At 43.8% G+C, this 26692-nt stretch overlaps 1 protein-coding gene across 6 annotated transcripts in view; it reads left to right on the forward strand.

Moving 5' to 3' along the window:
- Positions 1–26692, forward strand: part of LOC119975416 (inactive N-acetylated-alpha-linked acidic dipeptidase-like protein 2) — a 1151524-nt gene that overhangs the window by 246655 nt on the left and 878177 nt on the right. The window contains exons 1-2 of one of the 6 annotated variants that reach the window (XM_038815039.1): positions 2131–2149; positions 9608–9719. The exons of the other annotated variants lie outside the window; for them this stretch is intronic. Coding sequence (XP_038670967.1) covers positions 9659–9719 — 61 coding nt within the window. The 5' untranslated portion in view covers positions 2131–2149; positions 9608–9658. Of the gene's footprint in view, positions 1–2130; positions 2150–9607; positions 9720–26692 lie in introns of those variants that run through there. 6 annotated transcript variants of the gene reach the window in all.

A 26692-nucleotide genomic window follows, 5' to 3' on the forward strand; every position in this document is an offset into this window, starting at 1 on the left:
GGGATGCACATCACAACGTCTCGCGGGATCAAGTTACATCTCGCGAGGCGTTGCGACCTGTGAGCTGTGCGATCGCGCTATCTGTCTCTTTATCTGAGTCATAAACATAAGCTTTCCACAAGTCACAGCCTGCAGATTGTTCTTCAGCCTCTCTGCTACTTGGGAGGGCCTGATCCAGGCAATTGGCTTTGGGAAGTGTTTGCAGAGGGGGTTAATATTCTTTATTTACTTTTTCACTGCATGTGGACATTCCTGGTTGGCCCATAATTTGTTGCCCATCCCTAGTTGCTCTTGAGAAGCTGGTGGTGATCCAGCTTCTTGATTCACTGCAATGCATGTGGCGCACATAGACCAACAGTGCTGTTCGGAAGGGACTTCCAGGATTTTGACCCAATGACAGTGAAGGAACAGAGATTTGATTCAAAGTCAGTATGGTGTGAGGTTTGGAGACAATTGGTGTCCTTCTAGATGGTAGTGGTCACGTTTTGAAATGTGCTCCTGCAGGAGTCTTGACTAGTTGCTGCAGTACATCTGTATGTAGAATGCACTGTACATTGATGGTGAAGGGAATGAATGTTTAAGGTTGTGATAGGGTGCCAATCAAGCGGTCTGCTTTGTCCTGGATGTTGTGAAGCTGCTTAGTGTTGTAGGAGCTTCACTCATCCAGGCAAGTGCAGAGTATTCCATCACACTCTTGACTGTGCCTTGTATGTGGTGGGCAGGCTTTAGGGAGTCGAGAGGTGAGTTATTTGTCACAAAATCTCCAGCCTCTGAGCTGCTCTTGTAGCCTCAGTATTTATATCGCTGGGCCAATTAAGTTGCTGGTCAATGGTTACCCCAAGGATGTTGCTGGTGGAAGATGTCTTCTCTACATTGGATAGACCAAACTCAAACTTAGTGACCACTTTGCAGAAGACTCCATTGAGCCTACAAGTGTGATCGTGTGATTCTTATTGCTTGATATTTTAAGTTCTCCAACTTGTTTACATGTTGACGTCTCAGTCCTCTGCCTCCTGTGGTGTTTCAATGAAGTTGGACTTAAATTCGAGGAGCAGCATGTCATCTTTCTGATCAGCACTTTCCAACCATTGAACACGACATTGAATTCATCAATTGCACATTGCAACACCTACCTCAATTTCTCTTCCCCTGTTGCAGGTTTTGATTTCCCTCTGTGTTATTTTGATCTGGGAGGACAAGTTCAAGATTCTGCCATTTATAGTCCCTCGAGATGCAGCTTTTGTTTCTTTGCTTGTTCTATTCCCACTCTCTTTGAACTTGCACAATAGAGCTTTATGTCTGTTAATCCCTCCTGCCTGCACTCTATCCCAGACATTCTCACTTTGTTTTTCCTACCCTTCCACTTTTTACTTGCTTTACACCCACTTGAAGCTTCCCCAGTCTGATAAACGATCATCACGCTGAAATGTTACCTCTGTTCTCTCTCCACAGGATCTGCCAGACCTGCAGAGTATTTCCAGCATTTTCTATTTCTATTAAATACTGGACTCAGTTTGAAAGTTTCCAAATTTAACAGTTCTCCTGAAGAAAGGGAAAAATACTGAAAGCCGTTGTTATGCTTGGGGTTTGCTTTTATAATAACAATGCAAGCACATATCCTTAAAGGAAATTTATTTTCAATTGCAGGATTTCAGTAAATCATTTAATGTGTTTTTGCTTGCATACATGCAAGACTCCATACCGGCAGTTCCCACCCAACAGTCCATGCTACTCCAGGACTGTCGGGAAATGCCAGTCCCGGTCTGGGAGCTACATTTAATGGTCCTGCTAACGAGCCCTGGCTAAGCGGGCCTCCTCCGCCTGCTCACCTCGGCAACTTGTATTCTATAAAACCCACCGGGAGATCAATCAGCAATCCCCTGTGGTCTTCATGAGGGTTATCGCATTCCTTACTCATGTTTGTAAGCACCAACTATTTTGAAAGAACTGTATTTGTATCTGTGATGACAGATACAAGTCTGGAGTCCAACTGGAACTCATTCCTGAATATTGCTTCAGCTGAATTGATTTCCAGTCATGCTTCATGTTATCTCCTTGAACTGCAGCTTTGCCAGATTCCGACAAAGATGGACTGCTTTCCAAGATGCAACAAAGGCAGTAACTATTTGAGCTAAATTTCAGACTTGAGGTCAGTACAATCATTCTTTGTTTAAAAACTACAGTACAACACACACAAATCTTGTCACTTTTTCTCTTGCACCATTCAAAATCCAATGTAAGCGTATCAGGTGCCTATTATACAGCAGTTTTGATTCTCTTCACTGTCAAAGCCAATGAAAGGGAAATTGGAGGATTTAAATGGGAGGCTGTTCCAACCCTGCCTGTTTTGCGCTCTTCCTGGGTTGAATCTTCCTTGAGAGGTAAAATGTTGATTAGTAGTAGAGTGCTGTTATCGCAGGGAGGAATGCCAGCTGGCAGACGTTGAAAGGTGTCTGACACGGTGAAGTTCCATGGAAGAATTTTTTAAAAATGTTTACAATTGTCGTATCCCGATATTTCTTGTGCGTGGAGAAAATGATCAGACTCTCTACTGCATTAATCATTACATAATAAAAAAAAGTGTTCATGTAATCGCCAGGTGTCATTTTAACTGTGATAATATGTGAAGGCAAGAGAGGCATAACCAGAACTGCTCTCGTACCGAAGCAACTAACAGCAAGAATGGCCAGAATTGCGGCCGTAGTTGAACTTTGGGTTGAAAATATCTATTCGTTCCTCTCTTGGTTGTGAGGTTATAGATAAATCATACGCTGAAGGATAGTCCCACACTCAAATCACACTTCATACTGAGTGAAGTGATGTCAGTAATAGTGCTCCTGTGTTAAGGCGGAGCAACATCAACCAGGGTACTCATTCATGACTGCTACTGAGCTGCTGCAGAAAATGTGCCCCTCCTGTTACCAAACAAGGAGATGGCAGTGATTCTCCCTGTGATTAAACAGCTCTCACTCGTGAAGAATGGTAATTTGAGAGAGCTGCTGAAGGCTTAAAATAAAGAGATAAATGTAAGGAGATAATAGGCCTCTTGATGCAAATGTTTTCCTCCGCGGCTTACATACAAGAGAAATTCTAAGTTTTTAATCAGGTAACCCCCATGTCCAAATGCAGCAAGACCTGTACAGTATCCAGGCTTGGGCTGACAAGTGGCAAATGCCAGGCAATAACCAACTCTGACAAGAGAGAATCTAACCATCACCCCTTGCCATTCAATGGCATTGCCGTCACTGAATCCCCCACTGTCAACATGCTGGCAGTTGCCATTGACCAGAAACAACTGGATTAGCCACATAAATACTGTGGCTACAAGGGAAGATAGAGGCGAGGAATTCTCCAATGAGTAGCTCACCTCCTGGCTTCCCAAAGCCTGTCCACCAGCTACAAGGCACAAATCAGGAGTGTATAGGAATCCTTTCCATTTTCCTGGATAAGCGCAGCTTCAACAACACTCAAGAAGCTCAACACCATCCAGAACAAAGCAGCTGCTTGATTGGCATCCCTTCGATAAACTTTCACTCCCTAAACATTCACTCCCTCCACCATGTACTCTCAATGGCAGCAGTATGTACCATATACAAGATGTAGTGCAGAAAATCACCAGGACTCTTTTGGCAGCAGCTTCTAAACCCACGACCGTTACATAGACCATTACAGCACAGTACAGGCCCTTCGGCCCTCGATGTTGCGCCAACCTGTGAAACCACTCTAAAGTCCATCTGCACTATTCCCTTATCATCCATATGTTTATCCAATGACCATTTAAATGCCCTTAATGTTGGCGAGTCCACTACTGTTGCAGGCAGGGCATTCCACGCCCTTACTACTCTCTGAGTAAAGAACCTACCTCTGACATCTGTCCTATATCTATCTCCCCTCAATTTAAAGCTATGTCCGCTTGTGCTAGCCATCACCATCCGAGGAAAAGGGCTCTCACTGTCCATCCGATCTAATCCACTGATCATCTTGTATGCCTCAATTAAGTCATCTCTTAACCTTCTTCTCTCTAACGAAAACAGCCTCAAATCCCTCAGCCTTCCCTCATAAGATCTTCACTCCATACCAGGCAACATCCTGGTAAATCACCTCTGCACCCTTTCCAATGCTTCCACATCCTTCCTATAATGTGGCGACCAGAACTGCACGCAATACTCCAAATGCGGCCGGACCAGAGTTTTGTACAGCTGCAACATGACCTCATGGCTCCGAAACTCAATCCCTCTCCCAATAAAAGCTAATACACCACACGCCTTCTTAACAACCCGATCAACCTGGGTGGCAACTTTCAGGGATCTATGTACATGGGCATCGAGATCTCTCTGCTCATCCACACTACCCAGAATCTTAACATTAGCCCAGTACTCTGTCTTCCTGTTACTCATTCCAAATTGAATCACCTCACACTTTTCTGTATTAAAGTCCCTTTGCCACCTTTCAGCCCAGCTCTGCAGCTTATCTATGTCCCTCTGTAACCTGCAACATCCTTCTGCACTGTCCACAACTCCACCGACTTTAGTGTCATCTGCAAATTTATTCACCCATCCTTCTACGCCCTCCTCCAGGTGATTTATAAAAATAACAAACAGCAGTGGCCCCAAAACAGATCCTTGTGGTGCTCCACTAGTAACTGAACTCCCGGCTGAACATTTGCCATCAACCACCACCCTCTGTCTTCTTACAGCGAGCCAATTTCTGATCCAAACTGCTAAATCACCCTGAATCCAATGCCTCCGTATTTTCTGCAATAGCCTACCATGGGGAACCTTATCAAACGCTTTACTGAAATCCATATATACCACATCAACTGCTTTACCCTCGTCCACCTGTTTAGTCACCTTCTCAAAGAACTTAATAAGGTTTGTGAGGCACGACCTACCCTTCACAAAACCGTGTTAACTGTCCCTAATCAAATTATTCCTTTCTAGATGATTATAAATCCTATCTCTTATAAACCTTTCCAAGACTTTGCCCACAACAGAAGTAAGGCTCACCTGTCTATCGTTACCGGGGTTGTCTCTGCTCCCCTTCTTGAACAAGGGGACAACATTTGCTATCCTCCAATCTTCTGGCACTATTCCTGTAGACAATGATGACATAAAGATCAAAGCCAAAGGCTCAGCAATCTCCTCCCTAGCTTCCCAGAGAATCCTAGGATAAATCCCATCCGGCCCAGGGGACTTATCTATTTTCACACTTTCCAGAATTGCTAACACCTCCTCCTTATGAACCTCAAGCCCGTCTAATCTAGGAGCCAGTATCTCAGTATTCTCCTCGACAACATTGTCTTTTTCCTGCATGAATACTGATGAAAAATATTCATTTAGCACCTCTCCTATCTCCTCGGACTCCACGTACAACTTCCCACTACTGTCCTTGACTGGCCCTACTCTTACCCTATTCCTGACATACCTCTAGAAAGCTTTAGGGTTATCCTTGATCCTACCTGCCAAAGACTTCTCATGTCCCCTCCTGGCTCTTCTTAGCTCTCTCTTTAGGTCCTTCCTAGCTAACTTGTAACTCTCGAGCGCCCTAACTGAACCTTCACGTCTCATCTTTACATAAGCCTCCTTCTTCCTCTTGACAAGTAATTCAACTACTTTAGTAAACCATGGTTCCCTCGCTCGACCATTTCCTCCCTGCCTGACAGGTACATACTTATCAAGGACACGCAGTAGCTGTTCCTTGAACGAGCTCCACATTTCAATTGTGCCCATCCCCTGCAGTTTCCTTCCCCATCCTGTGCATCCTAAGTCTTGCCTCATCACATCATAATTGCCTTTCCCCCAGTTATAACTCTTTCCCTGCAGTATATACCTATCCTTTTCCATTGCTAAAGTACTGAATTGTGGTCACTATCACCAAAGTGCTCTCCTACCTCCAAATCTAGAATCTGTCCTGGTTCATTACCCAGTATCAAATCCAATGTGTCCTTTCCTCTTATTGGCCTATCTACATACTGTTTCAGGAAATCCTCCTGCACACATTGGACAAAAACGGACCCATATAAAGTACTCGATCTATAGCGTTTCCAGTCAATATTTGGAAAGTTAAAGTCCCCCATAACAACTACCCTGTTACTTACCCTCTTATCCAGAATCATCTTTGCAATCCTTTCCTCTACATCTCTGGAACTTTCTGGAGGCCTATAGAAAACTCCCAACAGGGTGACCTCTCCTTTCCTGTTTCTAACCTCAGTCCATAGTACCTCAGTAGACGAGTCCTCATTAAATGTCCTTTCTGCCACCATAATACTGTCCTTGACTAACAATGCCACTCCTCCCCCTCTTTTACCACCTTCCCTGAGCTTACTGAAATATCTAAACCCCGCAACCTGCAACAACCATTCCTGTCCCTGCTCTAGCCATGTCTCCGAAATGGCCACAACATCGAAGTCCCAGGTATCAACCCATGCTGCAAATTCACCCACCTTATTCCGGATGCTCCTGGCATTGAAGTAGACACACTTTAAACCACCTTCCTGCCTGCCGGTACACTCCTGCAACCTTGAAACCTGACTCATGACTTCACTACTCTCAACCTCCTGTATACTGGAGCTACAATTCAGACTCCCAACCCCCTGCTGAATTAGTTTAAACCCTCCTGAAGAGCATTAGCAAATTCCCCCCCCCCAGGATATTGGTACCCCTCTGGTCCAGGTGTAGACCATCCCGTTTGTAGAGGTCCCACCTACCCCAGAATGAGCCCCAATTATCCAGGTATCTGAAATCCTCCCTCCTGCACCATCCCTGTAGCCACGTGTTCAACTGCTCTCTCTCCCTATTCCTCGTCTCGCTAGCACGTGGCACGGGTAACAACCCAGAGATAATAACTCTATTTGTTCTAGCTCTAGGTTTCCACCCTAGCTCCCTGAGTTCCTGCCTTACATCCCCATCCCTTTTCCTACCATGTCGCTGGTGCCTATGTGGACCACGACTTGGGGCTGCTCCCCCTCCCCCTTAAGGATTCCGAAAACACGATCCGAGACATCACGGACCCTGGCACCTGCGAGGCCACACACCAACTGCGAGTCTCTCTCGTTGCTACAGAATCTCCTGTCTATCCCCCTGACTATGGAGTCCCCAATGACTAATGCTCTACTCCTCTCCCCCCCTACCTTCTGAGCAATAGGGACAGACTCTGTGCCAGAGACCTGTACCCCATGGCTTACCCCTGGTAAGTCATCTCTTCCCCCCCCCCCCCCCAATAGTATCCAAAGTGATATACTTGTTACTAAGGGGAACGACCACAGGGAATCCCTGTACTGTCTGCTTCCTCCCAGCCCCTCTCACGGCCGCCCATCTATCTTCATTCTTCAGAGTAACTACATCCCTGAAGCTTCTATCTATAACCACCTCTGCCTCCCAAATGATCTGAAGTTCATCCAACTCCAGCTCCAGTTCCCTAACATGGTTTCTGAGGAGCTGGAGATGGGTGCACTTCCCGCAGGTGAAATCAACAGGGACACTGTCGGCATCCCTCACCTCAAACATTCTGCAGGAGGAACATTTCACTGCCTTCCCTGCCATCCCCTCTAGATACAACAAGAAAAAGAAAGGAAGAGCTTACCTTGTATTCACTTAACCCCTTAGGTTAGAGGAGGTGGAAGGGTGGGGGACACTACAAGTGTAGGGCTTAGTAACCGCCCAACGTACAGGTACTACACATCTTCCCAGAAATCCCCACGGCCGACATCCGGTTTCCTGCTGCTCTGAAACAATTAGTTAAATAACAAAGGCCGCTTCTCCTGAAAGGTAAGTTTTTAAAGCGGGAAACTTACCTTCCCGACAGACCCCTGGTTACCACCTAGAGATACAAGGGCAGCAGATATGTGGGAACACCACTACCTGGAAGTTCCCCTCCACACCATCCCGCATCCTGACTTGAAGCTATATTGCTGTTCCTTCACTGTAACTGGGTCAAAATCATGGATATCCTTAACTAACAGCACTGTGGGTGTACTTACACCACATAGACTGGAGTGGTTCAAGAAGACAGCATCACCAATTTCTCGAGGGCAATTCGTGATGTGCAATCAATGCTGGCCCAGACTGCGATGTCCACATCTCATAAATGAATTTTAAAAAAGTTTTTACAAATTTAAATTTAAATAATTATTGATAGTAACAATGATACTACTAAGTTGGTCGAGTAGATAGATCTTTGAGCTGTTAAATGGCAAAATAATGAATGTGACAGTGTAGAATGTTAATTCCGAGATCACTTGCATTATCTACAGTACCTTGTTAGCATTGCTGCCTCACAGAGCTGAGGATCGGGTTCGATCCTGGCCCCGGGTCACTGTCCGTATGGAGTTTGCAAATTCTCCCTGTGTCTGCGCGGGTCTCACCCCCACAAACCAAAGCGGTGCAGGGTAGGTGGATTGGCTATGTTAAATTGCCCCTTAATTGTAAAGATTTTTTTTTTTAAGTACCTACAGTTCCTTATATTTTCCCTTTGTATCCTTAGCATTTTTGTCACACTCTTACATATGAAAATATTCTTGGATGGGTGTCAAAAATATAACTAATATAGTAATGCCTTAAACAATTCACCGATACAAGTTTAGATACTGCTGATTTTAACTTCAAGGTAGCTTAAAAAAGCTCAAGTAAAATGACTCTAGAAATGATCAAATATTATTATGTTTTTGGGAAGACCTTGAAAAGAAGTTCTTCAGTGCATTCCTTTATGTGCAAGCTGAGTACAAACATGAGAACAAAGAGATTTAAAACATAACTGCTGTATTTTGCAGCTTAAACTTTGGTTGCCAGCAGCACATTAGTAGAGGCCAAGGAGGTGACGAATTTCATACAATGTTCAGTCAACCAATGACATTAATTAAGCATTTTTTTGTTCATGCAGTTTATTGGTACCACTTTTGAATTGGGGAAACTAGGAAAGCTGTACCTTAATTGGAACAATCCAAATCCTAAGAATTTTTCAATTATTCAGTTTTCCTCCTTGTAATTCATGTTTGCTCTTTTTCTTTTGAATACCAGAAAAGATCTGTAGCTATGGGAACAATGTTAACACCCCAGCATTAAAAGAGGACAAGTTATCTCCAGGCTCATTTATCCCAATGTCTCCCAAGCAATTGCCCTCCATCCTCTGTAATGTTCAGCTTATCCAGAATTTCTGGATCCTTTCCTGAACCTTCCCACTTATCCATCACCCTGTCCTCACTGGCATATATTGCTTTCAGGTTTCCCATACTTAAGTTTTTAAATGCCTGATCTGTACATTAACACCTTTATGACCCTTTTCTTCCCTGTCACTTCAATGCCTTATTTGCATATCCTGTCCCCCCCATGAACCCCGTTTGCCAGGTTTTTATTCACCATCCCTCCTTGTTAACTCACAATTGGCCCTGTGTTCCATACCTAAGCTCCACACTGTCATTCTGTCTGCCTCTCAACTCTCTCTTCCGTTAAAGGGCCTCTTTAAAATCCCACCCTTGACCAAACATTTGGTCACAGCTCATGATATAATTTTTCAGTTGGAATCTATTTTTTAAATCACTCTCTTCTGTGAAATGCTTTGACCCGGTTTTCTGAAAGACGTTTTGTTGATTATGATGAGTTTCTAATTGCAGCTTTTAACAGATGACGTTGGACAGTAGTTTTGAAGCAGCCATATAATCGGCATGCTTTTCTCAAGCTTAACCGCTTTAATCTGGATGCTTAAAAAGGAGCTTATTATTTCAGGTAAATTAAGTAATCTTCTTTCTCCCTTGCGCATTGCTGTTGTGAAATGTGTTGCAATCCCTCTGGGGTACCTAGAAACCCAAATAACCAAATTTACCAAAATGGTTCCCAAAGAATTAATTTCGAACAAGATTTCACTTCACGCAACTTTGATTTCAACAAATCTGAATCAACCCAAATTATACATGAATTAACAGGCAAATAATACTTCAAATAATGAGATTCATTTCACTTTATATAGTCTATACAACAAAGGAATGTCTCACACAACCATCGGGGTTTACATCACTCCCCACACATATGGCAAGATCCCGCAGTTGCACAATATGCTAAACATTGATCGTGCATAGAAGGCAGGAAATCTTACCTGCCCAACAACTTTTACCTTTACATTTCACAGATCTGGTCACCATCAGTCAGGCAAGCTCCTACCAACCCTCTCCCCCTCGGGGCAGACGATCCCAATTGTGTACCTTTCCCAGAGTTTCTTTTGAACTGATCAACCAACAACACCCTGATTCACAGTTAGATTCACTTCTGGGAACACTGGAGCTTCTAAGCAATTTACACAGCTTTCCAGGTTTTTCAGGGTCCTATCTCCTTTCCTGCAAAAAAATATAAAACTGACCTCTTCCTGTGACCTTTCTAAACATTCTTAAAATACATTACGGATTCAAAAATCTTTTTCAAGAAGCGACAATTTTTGCTGACTGGCCTGCTTTCGGATCAATGGTCATCACCAGTGTGAGGAATAAGATATAAGAAGTGAAAGCCTTGCCTTTATTAAGTTGATATCCACCATTTTCATACTTATCATCTGGATCAATTTTTAGTTTACTATATCCGAAGGATAGAGAGGAAAACAGATAGGAAATGGAAAATTTAATTTAATTTTGCAAGCTTTGAATTTTGTTCACAAAGTCTGAAAGTTTACTCTCCTACTTTTGCTCTCAATAGAGAAATGAGATTGTCTACATATGAAACTTGGGGGTGGTGGGGGGAGGGGTGAAGAGAGACCACAAATCGGAGTGAAAGATGGTAGCCTTGGTCAGCTCTGTGCATGGAAGAGGATCCCGATGATGGCAGCTCTATTAAAGGAATGAATGTCCCTCTGATTTTCTGGTTGTGCGGGTGAGTTTTGGCATATTTCATGGAAGATGAATTCTTCTTTTCTGAAGGTCATTAAACAAATTGTTTAATAAATTCCAAATTCTATATGAACCTTGGCAATAATTTTGTTGTAACTGGCACATTAAAATAAAACCAAGTCCTCAAATCGTTCACCTGTAATTTTCTCCTTGTTATCGGTCATTCTCATGACATGGGTGTCGCTCGCAAGAATGTTGTTCATGGCCATCCCTAATTGCCATGTGTTTTCATAAAATTTAGTATCTTTTTAACAAGGCCACTTCAGTGAGCAGTTAAGAGCCAACCATATTGATGTCGTTCTGGAGTCACAGACTGAATAAAGACAACTAATTTCCTTCACAAAAGATGAAAATTAACTATTTTTGAAAGTTTCAGGATCACTTTTTACTGTTGCAATTTCTTACTTCCCGATTTCTTTAAAATTGCATTCTAATTTTTCAAATGGTATGGTGGAAGCTTAAGTTTAAAAATAATTGTTCAAGGGAGATATCCTTGGCAGGAATGCTGTCCGGGCACATGGCCTATGTTGCATTCAATGCCATTTGTATCCACTGGTATCTTTGATGGGGTTCCTCATAAGGAGGGGGAAATAAATTATCCACTCAACATTTCTGAAGGAAGGTATTTGCAAAAACTTCAGCCTTGACTTTTGTACACATGTTAGTCTCTGACACCATCCGGAGGATTATTTAGTTGTTTCATTTCCCACCACCAATCGTAATCTTGTGTCAGGACTGCAGAGCTTTGCTCTAATCCATTGATTGTGGAGTGTAGCCACCTGGAGTGGCCACGTCCCGATTTCAAAATGGACACTTGCAGAGAGTAAAAGGAAAATTGGACAATGCTAAGAAAACAAGCAGGTGCAAGGTTTGTCTGTGGATTAGAGTTTGCAGCTCCCAGACAAAACAGATACTACAAGCCATTAGCATAGTAATGAGCTATCTCCGGGGACAAAAGAGAAACATTTAAGCAAATGATACCAGAGCAGACTTCCCGGCGCCAGTGGAGACTAAAACAAAGGCAGGCCAATGGTCACCTAGGGCCCTCCCAGCGATCAAGTAACCACCCCTTTATTGGAGAAAATCAATATAGATGAGTAGGACATGGTCCAATTAATTGGGGCCAAGTTCAAGGACCGCCCAAAAGAGCGCAAAGCCCCTTTGGGGTATAAAAAGGAGCCCCAAGACAGATCCTCCTCCTCTTCATCTTCATCATCTTGGCCTTGGCTCTCAGCGCCAAGAGACCCGCCAAGCACCAGACAAGTAAGTCTAAAGTCAACGCACTCTATGAGATAGGCGCTCCTAGCTACTATTCTATACAAGTTCGATGCCAGCAGCCTCAGAACCAGACAACGGCCATTGTTCCTCTGACTGAGTGGGCACCCGAAGCTAAGTATAGGCTTTTAGTAGTAGGTGTAGTTTAGTGAGTAGAGTTTGTGCATGAGTATAATTGACTGTGTGTGTAAATAAATGTGCATTGGTTTCAAACTTACTAACTGGTGTATCGAGTCTTTGATCAGTATTCGGTTTTGAACCTTGTGGCGGTATCGAAAAGATACCTGGCGACTCTTGAGCTAACATAATTAAAACAGAGCAAATTAAGGAGAGCATAAACAGCAACAGGAGTCCCTTCTGCAGTATAGCTTGCATGTAGTCCTGTGTTGCAGCTTCTCCAAACTGGCACCCTATTTAGGTATGCCGACCATTACACCTGCCATGCTATCATGCACTCCTCTTTGAATCAGGATTGGTCCTCTGGCTTGATGATAATGACAGGAGTGAGGGATATGTCAGGCCACGAGGTTACAGATTGAGGTGGAAGACAGCTCTGCTGCTTATGGCCCACATTGCCTATGCTCATTTTGAACAAACAAATCAGTTTGAGCCTGTCCAATCTGGGGGAGCGTTAGTGTCACGCAACACAATTGAGTGTGTCTGCAGTGTGAAGGGCAGCACGGTAGAATAGTGGTTAGCCCAGTTGCTTCACAGCACTAGGGTTCCAGTTTCGATTCCCGACTTGGGGGGTCACTGTCTGTGCAGACTCTGTACATTCTCCCCGTGTGTGCATGGGTTTCCTCTGGGTGCTCCAGACTGGCCATGCTAAATTGCCCTTAATGTTAAACAAGATTGGGTGGGGTTACTGGGTTACGGGGATAGGGTGGAGGCATTGGCTTGGGTAGGGTGCTCTTTCCAAGAGTCTGTGCAGACTCGATGAGCTGAATGACCTCCTTCTGCATTGTAGATTCAATGATTTTATGAAGATGGAATTACATCTGCATAAGGACTGTGCAATGCTGACATGCACAGATGTATTGGGTTTTTTCTCATGCTGGTTTTGCCAGCTGCCACGGGCCCAGTCTGGTGGCTATGTCCTTCAAGACGTGCCAGCTCAGTTACTGGTGTTGATGGGCATTGAAGTCCCCCGACCAGCATGTATTCTGTGCTCTTGCTCCTTCAGTGTTTCTGCCAAGTGGTGTTCAACATGAAAGAGTACTGATTTATCAACTGGGGGAGAACAGTAAATGACAACTTGCAGGTGGTTTGACCCAATGTCATGAGACTGCATGAGGTTCAGATTCAATATAGAGGCCAGGGCTACTCCCTTCCAACTGCATGACACTTTGCCACCACCTTTGGGTCTGCCCTGCCAGAGGAAATCGGAACTAGACAGATCTGCTGATGAGGAGTCTTGAGGCATTGTCATATTCACGGAATCATACCTTACAAACAATGTCAGGCTGTTACCTGACAGATCTGTGGAACAGCTCTCCCAATTTAAGCACAAGTCCTGCAATGTTACTGAGGACATTGTGGGCTCAACTGGGCAGGGTATGCCTTTGTCATGTCTGTTGCCTGATTTAATTCTGGATGGTTTGCATGGCTTTATTCTTAATGGACTTTTCTATAATGCTTTAATACTGTTAAGAGTACTTCCTGTCATTTCCTTTGTTCCCATTTAAAAAATGTATTTCATTATTTTTGATTTGTGGACCCATAAACAGAATATGCCATTAAGGAGAAGAATGCTTGCCAGCACTGTGTGTTCCTAGGTTTTGTATTTTGGAGAGGAGCAACCAGACTCATTGGTGCCAAGTGTATCTTAGGAACCAGTTTTGGAGGAAGTCAGTTTGATTTGCTAACTAGCAACCGGTGGGTTTGCCAGGGACCGTGTCCTGCCTGACAACAGTCAGTGATTGGTTCCTGCATGATGCTTTCTGAGAGAACTTGGCAAAATTGATTAGACCTTGGAAGGAAAAGAACCTCTCTCTCGCATGCTCACTCTTTTTCTTTCTCTCTTTCTTTATTGTTCTGAATCCAGTGAATGCCTGGCACATCTTTGCTGGAAACTCAAATTGATCCTGAAGCTACAGAGAAAGTAGACAACCTTACCAGAGAAAATCATCCTAAGCCTAGAAGGAAGAAGTACCAAAACGAAAACTTGAACTTCTGAAAAACATTAACTTGAAGTCACCTCCAGTGCATCAAACATCCTTTAATCCTTATATTTTATTTTTCTCTCAACCACCTTTTCCCCTCTGTTTGTTTGTCTGTGTAGAGAGTAGGGGGTAGTTAGAAAGTGTGTGGGGGGACGGGGGGAGGGGGGGGGGGGGGGGGAACGGAAAAGAGTGTGTTTGGGAAAGGAGAATTAGATAATGAGTTACATTTTTCTGATTATGATATTGTACATAATCAAAGTTACTTGTGTTAAATTTACAAACCTGTTGCCTGCAGTGTATTGGGCTCAGCCAAAGTCCTCAGGTATTTTAAACTTGTGTTTTAAACTTGTGTTTCACTTGTGTGGCGACTCCAGATAAGGTGGGGCTGGAATTGACTGCACCCTCTCCCAAGGGGTCATGACAATACAACCAAGTGATTTTCTCGGCCATGGTCAGTTGAGAGTCAACCCCATGGGACTCGTGTGGATGAGACTGGCTGATTTACTTCCACAAAGGATATCAGTGAACCTGAGGATTTTTATAACAACCCAGTTGTTTCATGGTAACCATTACTGATACCAGCATTCTGTTCCGGATTTAATTAACTGAATTTAAACTTCCCATCTGCTGTCTTGGAATTTTTGTATTTCTGGATTATTAGTTCAGCAACAGAGCCGCTCTGCTACAGCACCCTTGAAGCATTATCTAATTTGCATGGACACAATCCAAATTTAGAATTCTGGCATTCCATTTTGCATAATTTACAAAACACCTTTAAATTCTGGCATTTAACACTAAACATTTTTTCAAGCTGATCTCCGAATAAAAGCATTGTCAAGTTGGGGAACTGGGCTTTGTTGAACCAGAATGGTGAGGACTTTGCATTTCAAATAATAATCCAAATAAATGAGGCAATTCAGTTTAAAGAAAACCTCCAAGAATAACATGGGGATATCAATTACCCTGATATTAATCGACCAGAAGAGGTAGGTAAAGGGGGTAAGAGAATGATGTTCCCCCAATGTGCAAACGATAACTTTATAACCTAGAATGTAAGAGGCCCAATAAGTGACAGTTCAATACTGGACCAAGTACAGTAAGTTCCCATTTTATGCGAACTATTAGAACTCGTTCTACTTTATCATTCAGTTAATGTGGATCATATTTGAGTTTTATGACAGAAGTTTCATTTTGAATTTGTTTTGCACGGAATCTTCTGTTGAGTTGTGTGATCTGTTGGCACCATTTTGGAGCAGCCCCCGTTCTCCATGACGCTCCCCCTTGCCACTGACCTCCCTCACTGACTCTCCCACTTGCCAGCTTTCCAGCTTGTAGCTTATCCGTGTGACCCTGCAAATTGATGCAGCTCTTCCTCCCTCTTGCTGCTCATCTTGTAAGCCCTCACTCACCGTATGGGTTCTGGAGAGGGCGAGACAGTAAGAGGGAGGTATGGTGAGCCAGAAGGTTAGTGAGTCGCAGATGTGGTGAGTTGGAGGATAGAGAAGTTGGAGAGTGGCGAGTGGGAGTTTCGGAGAGCAGGAGAGGCAGCGACCTGAAGAGCCGTTGAGCTGAGTTGGAGGGTCAACGAGTGGGAGAGGTGGTGAGTCATAGATCATAGAATCATAGAATTTACAGTGCAGGAGGTCATTTGGCCCATCAAGTCTGCAATGGCCATTGGAAACAGCACCCTATCCAAGCCAACACCTCCACCACATCCCCATCCCGATAACCTAGTAATCCCACCCAAACATTTTGGACACTGAGCAATTTACCATGGCCAATCCACCTAACCTGCACATCTTTGGACTGTGGGAGGAAACTGGAGCACCGGAAGAAACCCATGCAGACACGGGGAGAACGTGCAGACTCCGCACAGATAGTGACCCAAGCCAGGAATCAAACCTCCAAGGTAATTGGAGGCCCCCAGCTGCATGCCTTTTAGGTAGCGTGGTGCTCTGACACTGCTGGTGCCAAATGGGGGAGGAGGTTGGGGATTCTTTTCGGGGCCTCGGTGATTGAGATGCCATTTAAAAATGGTGTCCTGATCTCTCGGTAAAAAAAAAGTTGAGGCCCCTTATTCAAAGCGTGTCTCGTTGAATAGCCATGTGTTTTTCACCGCTGCGAGTGCAGGGAAACATGTGGCTAAACACGATCACTTGGGGACTTTGTTCCACTTTGAGAAGATCACGCCAAATGTTTCCAGTTGTGGTGCAGAAGGATCTGGCTGTCCTTGTGCACGAATCACAGAAAGGTAGTTACATTGTATATGTTGTGTTGCCCTACTATGTATTTTCTTGAATTTTGTTTAATTCCCTTTTCTTCCCATGTACTGAATGATCAGTTGAGCTGCTTGCAGAAAAATACTTTTCACTGTACCTCGGTACATGTGACAATAAACAAATCCAATCCAACCCAGTCCAGGTGGTATGCATGTGCAGAAGGTAATAAGGAAGGCAAATGGGATTTTGGCATTAATGGAGTAGAATATAAAAATAGGGAAGTGCTGTTGTAACTGTATAGGGCATTGATGAGACTGCATCTAGATTACTCAACACAGTTTTGGTGCATTTACTTGAGGAAGACATAAATGTATTAAGAGCCGGTTCAGAGAAGGTTGACCAGGTATAAAGGACTCATCTTCGAAAGAGAGGTTGAACAGATTATGCCTGTACGTGCTGGAGTTTAGAAGAATCAGAGGAAATCTAATTGGGGTATATAAAAGGCTAAAGGAAATTGGCAGGGTAGATGCAGAGCAGATGTTTCCCCTTGTTGAACATTCTAGAACGAGAGGCCATAGTTTGAGGCTAAGGGGTAGGAGATTTAAAACAGAAATGAGGAGGATTTACTTCCCTCAAAGGATTGTTAATCTTTGGAATTCTCTACCCAGAGTGCAGTGGATGCCGGAACACTAGACAAATTTAAGCACAACTTAGATAGGTTTTTAATTAGTAGCAGAACGAAGCAAGGTGGAGTTGAGGTCAAAATGAGATCAGCCATGATCGGAGTGAATGGTGCAGCAAGCTCGAGGTTGAATTGCCGCCTCCTCTTGGTTCTTATGTTCTTTTGGTAGAGCAATAATAATAATAATCACTTATTGTCACAAGTAGGCTTCAATTAAGTTACTGTGAAAAGCCCCCAGTCGCCACATTCCAGCGTCTGTTCAAGGAGGCTGGTACTGGAATTGAACCTACGCTGCTGGTATTGTTCTGCATTACAAGCCAGCTGTTTAGCCCATTGTGCTAAACCAGCCCATGTCAAAGCACATGTCATCAATATAATATGATTGATCAACATTGTGGGGGTTACCATCGATATACTGTGTCTACAGGAGCAGGTCAGAGGCTAGAAATCCTGTGGTGAGTAAGCCTGTCCACAATCAAGAAGGCACAAGTCAGGAGCATGATGAAATACTCCCGTTGCCTTGGAGAGTGCAGCTCCAACAGCATTCGAGGAGCTTGACACCATCCAGGACCAAGCAGCTTGCTTGACTGGAACACCCTCGGCCAATATACATTCCTCCACCACCGATGCACAGTAGCAGCCATGTGTACTATCTACAAGATGCACTGCAGGAACTTATGCAGGCTCCTTAGACAGAACGTTCCAAACTCACGACCACTACCATAGAAGGAGAAGGGTAGCAGATCCAGGTGTTGGTGTCCCCATGTAAGTTCCCCTCCAAGTCAGTCACCATCCTGACTTGAAACTATATTGCTATTCCTTCACTGTCATTGGGTCAAAATACTGGAACTTCCCATACAACTTGGACTGCAGCGGTTCAAGAAGGCACCATCACCTTCACAAGGGCAATTAGAGATGGGAAATAAATGCTGGCCTAGTCAGTGTCACCTACACTCTTTGAATCAATTTCTTTTTAATCACCTTCAGTTCTCTGTCCAAAGGCAGATCTGACCCACAGGGCCGCAACCGCCACCATGGGTAGGGTAAGGAGGAAGGTCCCAAATTCACTCCAGCCAGAAAAGAGATCGCACTCTGTGGTGTTGCCATTAATCTGATCCCTACCAGCCATCTAGCCAACTGCCCCCTCCTCCCCCCACCCCCAACCCCCCAGGAGTCACAGATACTACGGTAACATGAACCTTTACAAGTATGTTGTAATTCGGAGCTACGAAGAGTGAGGCTCCAATCTTCTTCCCATTACGAGGTTGATCAGGAACTGTCGCACTCTTAGCCGCTGTTATTGGAAGTATTTGCAAGTTGATATTCAACCTGTTAGGCCACGTTGTTAATGTACCTTCCTTGGCCATGCATTCCTAGAGAAGGACCTGAAGCGGTAGCTTCTGAATATGAAGCAGGGATACTACCCACTATCACAAGACTGCCCTCAATATCAGATAGTCATCAAGGAATCAAATAGCAATTCAGATTAAATTACTTTACCAAGGAAGTTATGAGAAATGGAGTTTGTTACCATAGAGATTGGTTGAAATGAATAGAATGAAGGTATTGTTATAGGCCAGGGTTTAGAGAGCCCCAAAGTGTATCGTGGAGTTCACCTGACCCACAACTTTTACTAGATTGTGGTATGGGGAGCACATGGCCCACTCTACAGGTGTGGTACAGCAGAAATGGAAAAGTATTTTTTAAAGAAAAACAATGTTTATTCTATGAAATCAAGAACCTTTTTAAAACATACAGTGAACATCTTAGCAACCATTAATTCAAATATAGCCACCAAAGAATACAACAGTAAGTAATTCTTATTTTCCTTTTAACATCCATAAGACCTAAAACAAAACTTTTAGCAGAAGCACATCAGGTTAAAGTCACTACTTAGAGCAGTTGTTAGTTTTAAAGCACCATGACTGATTTACAGTCTTTAGGTTACAGAGAGAGACTCTAATACACCTTCTGGCTGTGACTGCAGCTATCTAGCTCTGAAAACAAAACTAAAACACACCCTGCAGCAAACAGCCTAAAATGAAAGTAAAAAGCTGACAGACAGCCCAGCTCCACCCACTCTCTGACATCACTGCAGTAATAAACACCCATTTCTTAAAGGTACACTCACTACAGAGACTTCTATACACACCCATTTATAAATACCCATTTCTTAAAGGTACTCTCACATGACAGGATTTAAACGTAGGCAGGACAAGCACAAGAGGGAGAAAGGATCAGAGGATTATGCAGAATGAGATGATAAAAGATGAGAGGAGGCTTGAGTGGAGTATAAAAGCTAGCATGGACTGGTTTGGCCGAATGGCCTGTTTCTGCACTATCATCCGACACAAACATACAAAATCTAACCTAGGAGTGATTGATTGTGATGTCAATTGCCCAAAGTAGGAATGTTCAAACAACTCGAAGCCAAAATGTTGTTAATGCTGAAAGTGTAAAACCAAGAAATACTGGAAATAGTCAGGAGGCCTAGCTGGCAGCATCTGCAGAGAAAGGAATAGAATTAATGTTTCTATTCTGTGAACTTGCATCAGAACTCAGTTTGCTGATGCCAATCTCTTTTATTTTGAACATAGTGTTTTTCAGCATCTTCAATATTTTGATTTTGTTTTTGTGGAATTTCCTGAATAGATTTCTGTTATTCAAATTAATTTAGTCAAAAGTAAGCTCTCAATGTCATCAGTGCCTGTATATCACTGAACAAATTATCTGTGCACTTAGTTTATTTCTGACAATGATTAAGGGAACAATAATTAGCTTCTTTTCGTATGTTCAGTTGTATTAAACCTTGTGTTTCTTACCATTGTCTGAGAAATGTGATCAAAACTATATTTCACTGTTCAAGGACAAGTGAAGATAGTGGACCAAGAGTGTCATGTGAAAAGTTAAGACTTGCACGTGTCAAGGAAATGTCAGTATGAAAATCGCTTATTGTCATGAGTAGGCTTCAATGAAATTTCTGTGAAAGGCCCCTAGTCACCACATTCTGGCGCCTGTCCGGGGAGGCTGGTACGGGAGTATTGTAAAAAGTTTCAGTAATCATCAATCACATAATTCCTTCTCCATAAATAGCCATGTCAGTCCATGAATTGGACGAAGCTGGTGAACTGTGGAGGTAATTACTGATGGCCTGCTTTGCTGACTTCCTTTGCTATCTTTGGACTTGCAAGCCATTTTAAAACTGATGACATGCTGAGTTTGAAGGATGACTTGCTTTCTGTAGGCACTCTTGCAATACTATGACGAGGAATTTAAATGTTAGAAATTGCAGTGGGATAATGTTTAATAAGAATGAGTGTTGGAGCAATTACTTATGTTCACAGGGGATTAATTAACCTTGGATATGTTGACTTTCTTGCACACTTAGTAACCTTCAGTCATTTAGAAAGATTGGCTTCATTAAGTTTGAATTTAGTCAAGCAATTGATGCACTATAGCGCTTCAAGTGAAGTAACATGAAGTAGGGAACATTTTCCTTCAGAGCTTTGAATCCTAATCACATACCAACCTTTAAAGTTTGGAATGTTATCACTGGTTGCATTATTCAGTGCTGCATTTTCAAAATCTAGGATCAGGCCTTAAATATTTGCATATTTTTATAAATTCTCCCTATATTGCAGAACTCGCACTTTAATAGGAAGATATTTAAAACATTTTATACAGCAGGTTTGACGTGACCTACATCACATGGCTTTCTTATCATCTTCTTAATGTTGATCTAGGGTTGGAAATCAGAAGAGAATAGGCACGGTGAGATATTTTTTAATTAGCAAGAATTTGTTTTGTCAAACTGTGGCACAATAAAGTAGGACTTGCATTTCTATAGTGCCTTTTGTAACTTCATGACTTCATACTAGACTTCATCAGCAAGTGTGTAGTAGATTGCATGCCAAAGAAGGTAGATGTGTGTTGCCCAAGCAGAAATTATGGTTTAACCGGGAGATTCACTCCCTGCTGAAGACCAGATCTGAGGTGTTCCAGCTGCGACCTCTGCAAAGCCATCTGGGATGCCAAGAGACAATACCAGACTAAGCTTAGAGTCACAGACTGATGACAAGGACTCCCATTGGCTGTGGCAAGGCTTAAACAACATAACGGGCTATGAAGCAAAGCCGAGTAGAGTCTCCGGTAAAGCGCACCTCTCCCCAATGAACTCAATGCATTCGATGTTCGGTTCGAGCAGGATACAAACAAGTGCCCCAACAACCCCAGACACACCCATATCTACCTACATGGCTTTCAAAGTCATATTAGACTTCTTGAGAGAGAACCCTCGGAAAGCAATGGGTCCTGACAGAGTTCCTGGTCATGCACTCAGATCCTGCTTGGACTAACTGACTGGTGTGGTGTCCATGGACATCTTCAACCTATTCCTACTCCGTTCCGAGGTTCCCACCTGCTTCAAGAAGACCACCATCATACCGGTGCTAAAGAAGTACCAGGCAACGTGCCTCAACGATTACCGCCTTACCATTTATCATTATGAAGTGCTTCGAGAGGTTGGTCATGAGGCACATCAACTCCATACTGCCAGAATACCTTGCAATTTTCCTGCCGCCACAACCTGTCCACAGCAGATGCCATCTCCGTGGCCCTGCACTAGTGCAACTCGACAACAAGGACTCCTATGTCAGATTCATATTAATTGACTAAAACACTGCCTTCAACAACAAAATCCTAGCTAAGATTCTATCAAAACCCCAAAACCTAGGACTTGGCTCCTCACTGCAACTGGATCCTCGACTTCCTGACCCATAGAGCACAATAAGTAAGGATAAACAATACCTCCTCCACGACAGTCCTCAATGCCTAGGCTCCTACTATACTCCTTGTACTCAGGTGACTGTGTCGCAAACTTTGGCTCCAATTCCATACTCCAGGGGCTGGTTTAGCACACGGCTAAATCGCTGGCTTTGAAAGCAGACAAGGGCAGGCCAGCAGCATGGTTCAATTCCCGTACCAGCCTCCCCGAACAGGCGCCGGAATATGGCGACTAGGGGCTTTTCACAGTAACTTCATTTGAAGCCTACTTGTGACAATAAGCGATTTTCATTTTCATATACAAATTTGCTGATGACACGACCGCAATGGGTCCGATCTCGAACAACGAGGTGGAGATGGTTGACAGCTTCAAATTCCTAGTTGTGCACACATCACCAACAATCTTCTTTGGTCCACCCATGCCAACGCTACCACCAAGAAAGCACAACAGCGCCAATACTTTCTCAGGAAATTCAGCAAATCCACATTGACTTTTACCACTTTTTACAGATGCACCATAGAAAGCATCCTATCTGGCTGCATTACAGCCTGGTATGGCAACTACACGGCCCAAGACCGTAAGAAACTTCCGAGAGTTGTGAGCACCACCCAGTCCACCTCCCATCCATTGATTCTGTCTACACCTCCCACTGTCTTGGGAAAGCGTGCTGCATAATCAAAGATCCTCCCAACCGGGTTATTCTCTTTTCCAACGTCTCCCATCGGGCAGGAGATACAAAGGTCTTGGAACGCGCACTAAAAGATTCTTTCCCGCTGTTACCAGACTCCTGAATGATCCTCCTTATGGACTGAACTAATCTTTCCATGCATCTTCTCGACTGAGTAGTACCACACTCCGTATATTTCACCCGATGTCAGTGTCTATGTATTTGCATTGTGGATCTGTCATATGTCCTATGTTTTTTCATGTATGGAATGATCTGTCTGGACTATACGCAGAACAATACTTTCCCTGAACCTCAGTACACGTGACAATACACCCAAATCCAAATGATATCCCAGTGAAGTACTTTTGAAGTGTAGTCACTGTTGTAATGTGGGGGATGTGAGACATATCTATTTCAGAGAAGCACTATAATATTGCTCAAAAAAAGGGAGGCAGCGATACACACAAGCATTAGGATAGGTAGCAGTATGGCTGAGATATTGCTAAGCCACAATTTTTAAGCTGTTTGAAAACCTTTGTCTTTAATAGGCTTACAAGGAAAATACAAATAGATTTTTTTCAACCATGTCGCTTGCTGCTCTGACCAGAATCTTTTTTTGAAAGAAGTAAGCTTTATCACTGTTTGACTTTCATTGACTTCTCACGTTCATTGCTGAACAAAAAAAAAACAAGCTGACATTTTCAGTTTTATTTTGTCGAGGGAAAACAGCAGAATGTACAGACACACCTGTACAAATTTAACTGATGTTTAAGTAGCAAGAATTCGAACTGCAGTGCCCAAGGAGATCAGGTTTCTACATTTTTTCTTTTGCTCACGCCCTATGTCTATCGCTGATTACAGATTTTTTTTGTTCTGAAGTTGCTGTATTGCCTTTTTCAGTTTATGGTGGAGCCTTTCCCATTCGATTTGAAAGGCCAACAGCTTCTTAATTGCAGCTCTCTGAGGAGTGCGGAGTCATGGGGGCTGGTGTTGAGCCGATTCACCTGCAGATGCACCCCAGGCAAAGTCACTGCCATTCCTGCCTGAGCCTGTCAAAGTCACAGTCTCCTTGAACATGTTTGCTTCAGGGTCACAATCCAACCTGCAGCATTAGCCAACCAGTTATGCAGGTCTGCAATCCAACTATCAGATAGGCTCTTCGCCAACGCCAGTGACTTCATATAATTTCCCAACGATGATTTGCAGCAAGAAGACGGAGCTCTGGATTGCAGACTTCCTCCAGACTGAAGGGCATTACCACGTGGATGTACACACTCTCACCTGCTCCAGAAAGAGAGCCTGGCAACTACATGAATAGGAAGGGATTTCACTGAATCAGCATCCAGCTGGTATGTGAGTACATGCAGTGAATCATATTTGCCTATGCTAGGTTTCTTGGCAGCTGTCATGATGTATTGATATTGTACTGGTCCTCAATCCCCTCTTTCTCTGACCCTGAGTATAGGGTCAAAGACCAACTGTTTTGAGATGGGCCATCTTCTCCAGACCTGAGCAGTGATGCAGACATGAAGTACAGTCAGTTTAGTTCCTGCACTGAGACCTGATAAAACAGATAAAACAGAACATGCCTAACGCCACCCCACAGAACGACACTAAACTCCGGTCCTTTTTTGAGTCTTGTTAATTATTATGGCAAGTATCACAAATTTGGCTCCATATTGGTCCCGTTGCATGTGTTGTTGTGGAAAGGCCAGAAATGGTGCTGGGCGTTACTCAGGACAAGGCATTCGTGGCCGTAAAGAGACGCCTATCTTCCAAACAATTCTTGACACCTTCTTGACTTTGTTCAGAAGTTGTCCGAGTTGTTTTTGGAGGATGCAGTCATATTGTAGGGTACTCAGGTGGTCATTTCCGCACAGGGACAGGCAGTCTTATTGCAGGATTTGCAGGCTGGCCATCTGGGGGCTTCAACAATGAAAATGTTGGCACTCTTTGGTGGCCGGGTATCAATGGGGACATCAAGTGAATGGTACAAAACCGACCAGCGTGCTGGGAATTTCAAAATTTGCTGTCATCAGTTCTTCTCCACCCATGGGAATGGCCAGGTCATCCATTGATTCACCTCCATGCGGATTTTGCTGGACCATTCATGGGCTCCATGATTTTAATAATTGTAGACGCCCACTCCCAAGTGGCAGGATGTTTTCACAACATCCAGGGCTACTATTGAAAAGCTTCGATCTTTTTGTACACATAGATCCCCGGAGGTGAACGGCATGGACAATGGAACACCTTTCACCAGCGAGGTGTTTGCCATTTTTATGTGGCGTAATGGCACTCAGAACCTCCGCACCCCGCCGTATCATCTTTCATCTAATGGACTGGCAGAGAAGGCTGTCCAAACTTTTAAACAAGGTTTGAAAAAGCAGTTGACTGGATCAATGGACACTTGGCGTGCTTCTTATTCAATTACTGTATGATGCCGCATGTGACCACCGGGATTGCTCCAGCAGAATTCTTAATGGGACTCCAGACTCGGTTGAGTCATAGAACATAGAACATAGAGAAATACAGCACAAAACAGGCCCTTCGGCCCACGATGTTGTGCCGAACTTTTGTCCTCGGTTAATCATAGATCATAGAATTTTGGACACGAAGGGCAATTTATCATGGCTAATCCATCCAACCTGCACATCTTTGGACTGTGGGAGGAAACCCACGCCCACTCGGGGAGGATGTACAGACTCCACACAGACAATGACCTAAGCCGGAATCGAACCTGGGACCCTGGAGCTGTGAAGCAATTGTGCTATCCACAATGCTACCGTGCTGCCCTTAAGAACAAATTAATCTACACTCCATTATTCTACCATAATCCATGTACCTATCCAATAGCCGCTTGAAGGTCCCTAACATTTCCGATTCAACTACTTCCACAGGCAGTGCATTCCATGCCCCCACTACCCTGGGTAAAGAACCTACCTCTGACATCCCCCCCTATATTTCCACCATTTACCTTAAATTTATGTCCCCTTGTAATGGTTTGTTCCAACCGGGGAAAAAGTCTCTGACTGTCTACTCTATCTATTCCCCTGATCATCTTATAAACCTCTATCAAGTCGCCCCTCATCCTTCTCCGTTCTAATGAGAAAAGGCCTAGCACCCTCAACCTTTCCTCGTAAGACCTACTCTCCGTTCCAGGCAACATCCTTTGCACCTTTTCCAAAGCTTCCACATCCTTCCTAAAATGAGGTGACCAGAACTGCACACAGTACTCCAAATGTGGCATTACCAAGGTTTTGTACAGCTGCATCATCACCTCACGGCTCTTAAATTCAATCCCTCTGCTAATGAACGCTAGCACACCATAGGCCTTCTTCACAGCTCTATCCACTTGAGTGGCAACTTTCAATGATCTATGAACATAGACCCCAAGATCTCTCGGCTCCTCTACATTGCCAAGAACCCTACCGTTAACCCTGTATTCCGCATTCATATTTGTCCTTCCAAAATGGACAATCTCACACTTGTCAGGGTTAAACTCCATCTGCCAATTCTCAGCCCAGCTCTGCATCCTATCTATGTCTCTTTGCAGCCGACAACAGCCCTCCTCACTATCCACAACTCCACCAATCTTCGTATCATCTTCAAATTTACTGACCCTTTTTTTTAAATAAATTTAGATTACCCAATTATTTTTTCCAATTAAGGGGCAATTTAGTGTGGCCAATCCACCTACTCTGCACATTTTTGGGTTGTGGGGGCGAAACCCACGCAGACACGGGGAGAATGTGCAAACTCCACACAGACAGTGACCCAGAGCCGGGATCGAACCTGGGACCTCAGCGCCGTGAGGCGGTTGTGCTAACCACTAGGCCACCGTGCTGCCCCAAATTTGCTGACCCACCCTTCAACTCCCTCATCCAAGTCATTAATGAAAATCACAAACAGCAGAGGACCCAGAACTGATCCCTGTGGTACGCCACTGGTAACTGGGCTCCAGGCTGAATATTTGCCATCCACAACCACTCTCTGACTTCTATCAAGCAGTGTCTTTCCAGATGCTCAGAAATCCT

The sequence above is a fragment of the Scyliorhinus canicula genome, chromosome 13 (assembly GCF_902713615.1).
Source record: "Scyliorhinus canicula chromosome 13, sScyCan1.1, whole genome shotgun sequence".
In the NCBI taxonomy this organism is placed as follows: domain Eukaryota; kingdom Metazoa; phylum Chordata; class Chondrichthyes; order Carcharhiniformes; family Scyliorhinidae; genus Scyliorhinus; species Scyliorhinus canicula.